The 4,896-nt window shown below is 35.8% G+C and overlaps 1 protein-coding gene across 1 annotated transcript; it reads left to right on the forward strand.

Moving 5' to 3' along the window:
* The first annotated feature begins 335 nt into the window (after positions 1 to 335).
* On the forward strand, positions 336 to 4,203 carry LOC18104565 (basic leucine zipper 61). Its single transcript, XM_052446257.1, has 4 exons — positions 336 to 1,458; positions 1,992 to 2,082; positions 2,181 to 2,307; positions 3,229 to 4,203. Exons 1-4 carry the CDS (start codon positions 830 to 832, stop codon positions 3,333 to 3,335), a joined length of 954 nt encoding a protein of 317 aa, XP_052302217.1. The 5' UTR covers positions 336 to 829; the 3' UTR covers positions 3,336 to 4,203.
* Positions 4,204 to 4,896: the final 693 nt, after the last annotated feature.

Consider the following 4,896-nt stretch of genomic DNA (forward strand, 5'->3'; position numbering starts at 1 on the left):
TTTTAAAAAAAACATCAACTTAAATTATTTTTTAAACCAAAATATAATTTTACATATTATTTACATTGGCTTTGAACTTCCAGGCAATGCCTGGGTTGCTTTTTTGTCATTTGTCAAGAAAAGATAGCTAGAAAATGAATGAGCCATTGATTGGAGTTGTTTATATATATTCAAAGGGTAAATGGTAATTTTTTTTTTTTTTTTTTTATGATGTTAAAATAATGAGACTATTATTGTAAGGGTAAGGTACCCTTCTGAGGGAGGGTCACTAAGGGCACGTGGTCACTGATTCCGCTACTTATTAAACAACTAGCGACTTTTAAGTAATACCGTTGAGACACAACACAAACACAACCTCCTCACAGCTGTTGATAGTTGTCCAATCTTCTCCCCCATGTGACCCCACTGCATGCCCCCCTCCCGCAGAGAGAAATAAGTTTTCTTTCTAATAATATATACTTTCATGGGAAGACACGAGATCAAAAGATTGGCCTTTTAATGATGGTGTTCTTCTTCTTGTTGTTGTTGTGTCTTTCTTCCCCCCTTTTCCTTGCCCTCTCTCCAGCATCACATTGTTCTGTTTAATTTTATAGTCTTGTTAATCATCATCATCATCACAGCAACAACTTGTTGAACATTGCTGGCGGATGGTTTTTATATAAACATATATACACGTGTATGTATATGTCAGTTTGTAAGAGATTGTTTTTGAAGTTTCTCTTGATCTTTCTTTGATCATCTGGTTTTCTTCTTCTTCTTCTTCTCTGAATTGTGTCATTTGGGATTGTTCGTCATATTGCTGTTGTGATTATACATATTACAATACCAAATGGCACAATTACCTCCGAAAATACCAAACAATATGACACCGAGTTGGCCTGATTTCTCTCATAAGAAGTCACCTTCCATTTGTATTATGGGGACATCGCCACCCCACGATGCTAATGCGGTCATTCCTACCGTTACCGCTAACACCACCGCTACTGTCGCATCGCAAAACCCTTCGTGGGTTGATGAATTCCTCGACTTCTCGTTGACGAGACGTGGGACGCACCGGAGGTCAGTGAGTGACTCCATTGCATTCCTAGAAGAAGCACCGACAATGCTAGAGGAATGTCGTTCCACGGGTGCACCGGGATTAGGGTCACGGCATTACAGTAGCAGTGACTTTGACAGATTTGATGATGAACAGTTTATGTCCATGTTTAACGATGGTATCTCAAATGCTGTGGCAGCTCCTAATTCAAGCTCCACACCTTCTTCGCCGTCTGATCATAACAGCATTAATGACGAGAGAGAAGCTACACTGTCTGAGCAACAGCAACAGCAGAAAGTGAGGGATGAGAATGATGAAGGGCAAAATCTATCTGAATGGGAGACACCAAGTACCGTCCCAAGCGCAACCAATCCTGCTATTACTTCTAATGAAAACAAAATTGATCCCAAGAGAGTTAAGAGGTAAGCATACACATAATAACAAAAGGTGATTTTTTTCATTTTCGGAACACAACGATATTCTGTAATTTTTTTTATTAATTAAGTTAGCAAACATGAATTGTTCAAACCCTTCTTCTGATCTGCAATTTAATGCATTTCTATGATAATTTTGTGTATTTTAAGTTTACTTTTAGTTGGTTGATCCACTGAAAGAATCCCAAGCCATAAATATTACTACTAGCATGCAATCTTGTTGCATTCATGTCCGTGTCAGTTAATTTAGGTATCTTTAACATGAAAAGAAAAGGCCATCTCAAAAGTTCTAAATTAGGATAGGAAGGACTCAAGGATTAGCTTGAAAATAAATTATTTTCGACCACTAGATAGTTTTAGAGAAAGCAAAAAAATCAGTGCTCCTAGAGTTATATACGTGTATATATATATACTAGACAATAATATTGTTAATTTAGAGCCCTTATGAGAAATCATGCTCTAGTAATTAACTTAATTTGAGTGATTACACAATTTAATTATTATTTTTTTCGCTTTATCAGAATCTTGGCAAACAGACAATCTGCTCAAAGATCACGAGTGAGGAAACTGCAGTACATATCTGAGCTTGAACGTAGTGTAACATCATTGCAAGTATGTAGTTTTCAATTATCCCTTGAATTGTCTCTTACATCTCTTCATAATTATTCAGCTAATTATTCTGTATGGTTTGAATTCTGTGCTTAATGAAGGCTGAAGTTTCTGTGTTATCACCAAGGGTTGCATATCTAGACCATCAAAGGTTGCTTCTAAATGTTGACAACAGTGCTCTTAAGCAAAGAATCGCTGCACTGTCTCAAGATAAGATTTTCAAAGATGGTAATTAATCTCTTACTTAATTATCCTTAATCTCATCTTGATCAGGATACAAAATACTTTAACAATAGTCTCAGTCCTACGTGCACAGGTTAATTATAGTGATCAGCTAGCTATATATCTTGAGTGAGCTATAATCCATTTCATAATTAAAGCAACTGTTAATGCATGTTCACAAATATTATACAACTCCATTATTTAATACATAGCATGTGAATCGATCCCCTTTTGTTCTATATAGTATTAAGGAATCAAATTATAATATATGATCAATTCTTAAGATTTCAAAAGTGGGATTTATAGTTTTTTAATAAGTATTGCTCAATTTTCTCTGGGGGGACCAAAATTGAAATGGGAACTAAATGCAACAGCTACACATTAAATAAGATGTTATTTTCATCATCATCATCATGTTATTATAGACAAGACAAATTCGTATACTATATATATAGAAATTCTCTCAGTACTTGATCCACTGATAGTTAATCTGCGAACAAGTAGCTAGCTAGCCTTGAATAAAATGCATCTCGTGGTAGGTTGCCCAGTTCATTTATTTTACAAGATAAATGTTTGGTTGAATGGCTGTTCTGGAGGGTGGAGAGACTTAATTCACAAGGGACAGCCAAGCCAATTTTAAGTCCTTAACTGCTATATATAAATTTCTTAATCCACAGGTGTTAATCCCACATGGGTTACTAAGGTAGTACATTTTCAGAAAGGAAATGAAAAATTCCATTTAAGTGCACCCAAATTGTAATAGATCCGGCTACAATCATGAGTTTTCGCGGTGATTTTCTATAATGTGACTGGTTTGGTCTACACTAACCTTGTATATGCAATAATGTTTCTTGCTTGCCATGCTAGCTCAAATGCATTGAATGTTTAAATTTGGAGTACTCAAGCTCAGTTCATCAACTAATGCAGCTCATCAAGAAGCATTGAGGAAGGAAATAGAGAGACTGAGGCAAGTTTATCAGCAACAAAACCTCAAGATGGATAAAACGAACAGCAGCATCAACCAGAACAACTGACCCCACAACTCCTACTACCGAAAAAGAACGGCAGCTTCTTCGAGTTTAGCTCCTCTCAAGTGATTGTTTTAAGAATGTTAATAGTGAAAAGTAAATCCTCTTTATCATGGGACAACAGGAAAATGGTACAAAGTGACATGATTTTATTATCTGACTAGTCCCTACAAAACAATGAAGAAAATTTTGGAGCATCTTAAGCGTCCAAAAATTTTTCTTGGATGCTTAATTAAGTGGGATAGGAATATTTTGGTGTTTGAAAGCAAAGGTAGGTAGAGTTCATTACTCACTTGACCATGCTCGGAAAATTTACTGGGAAAAGATAGTCACAAACATTTTGAAGAGCTGGGGCTAAGATTTGGATCTCTCCCTGTGCTGCTGCCAACTAAGCTGTGCATTCACGTGCAGTGTTCACATCTTGCAGGGACCACTCAAGATTTGCATGATTGGATGGCTAGCAGAGAAAATCATGTGCATCTGTGATTTAAAAGAGCCCAAAAAACAAAAAGAAAAAAGAAGAAGTAGCTGATCAGAAAAAAAGAAAAAAAATATTATTTTTCTTGCTTTAACTGCTTAGGAGGAGGGTTACTATGGCTGGTGATGATGATTCTTTTGCATATTAAATGTTGTTTATTCTTTTTATAAGTCATGTTGGAAGGCAAAGTATGATGGTTTATGGGTCTGAAAGAAGGAAGGGTGGGCTGTCAGGGAAGTGTTTTTTGATACTTACTTTGATGTCAGAATTTTTTTTCTTTTTCAATGTCATCTTTGTTGTAATAATTTTTATTTTTCAAATTATTACTAAAAAACTGAATATATATATATATATATTCCCAATTGTATATAGTAAAATTTGTAAAAAGTTGTGTAATATTGTATGTGTACTGATGCATGGTTTGATCGTGGATACATTCTGAAGTTTACACCAACATTTATCAGACATGAAAAATAATTATCAGCATTGTCGGATTTCCATGTACGAGAGCACTTGAACCATAAATGCTTAAATAATTTTCTGACAATAGGAATAGTAGTTCCAGTTTTTGCTGGCTTTGCCATTAATTTTCCCTCAAACCCTCTGAGAAAGAAGTCTAGATCTTGAATCTGGGTCCTGCTGCTACCCCTTCCCTTGCTTTGGAGCTGAGAATAAGAGTGTTTGGACAGAACATAGATGATTCAGATTTAAGTGTATCACAAAATGGCTTGAGATGAATCCTTCTTGGAAACTTATGACCTATGTATTTTAAAGAAGTCTTCAGTAATCTTAACAACTGGGGTTTTCCAGACTTTACAGTTTACATGTTAAAAGAGACGTTGGTGGCATGCCCTTTTCATTTAGGACATTAGGGTATACATACAAGTGTGAGGCATTTCTTTTTTCTATTGATGATGAAATATGGATGCAATTTATCTCAATTTATCCACCAAAACCTTGGCTTTTCTTTTGCCTGCATTTTCCATTTTCTAAACGGAGGACCCTTGTTCATGTGTGGCTGGATCTTGCTGCGTTTCCTTAATGTTGTCCAGATCAATCATTCTGTTGCAGCTGGATCAGGTTGCTGCT

This window comes from Populus trichocarpa, chromosome 13 (assembly GCF_000002775.5).
Source record: "Populus trichocarpa isolate Nisqually-1 chromosome 13, P.trichocarpa_v4.1, whole genome shotgun sequence".
Taxonomy (NCBI): domain Eukaryota; kingdom Viridiplantae; phylum Streptophyta; class Magnoliopsida; order Malpighiales; family Salicaceae; genus Populus; species Populus trichocarpa.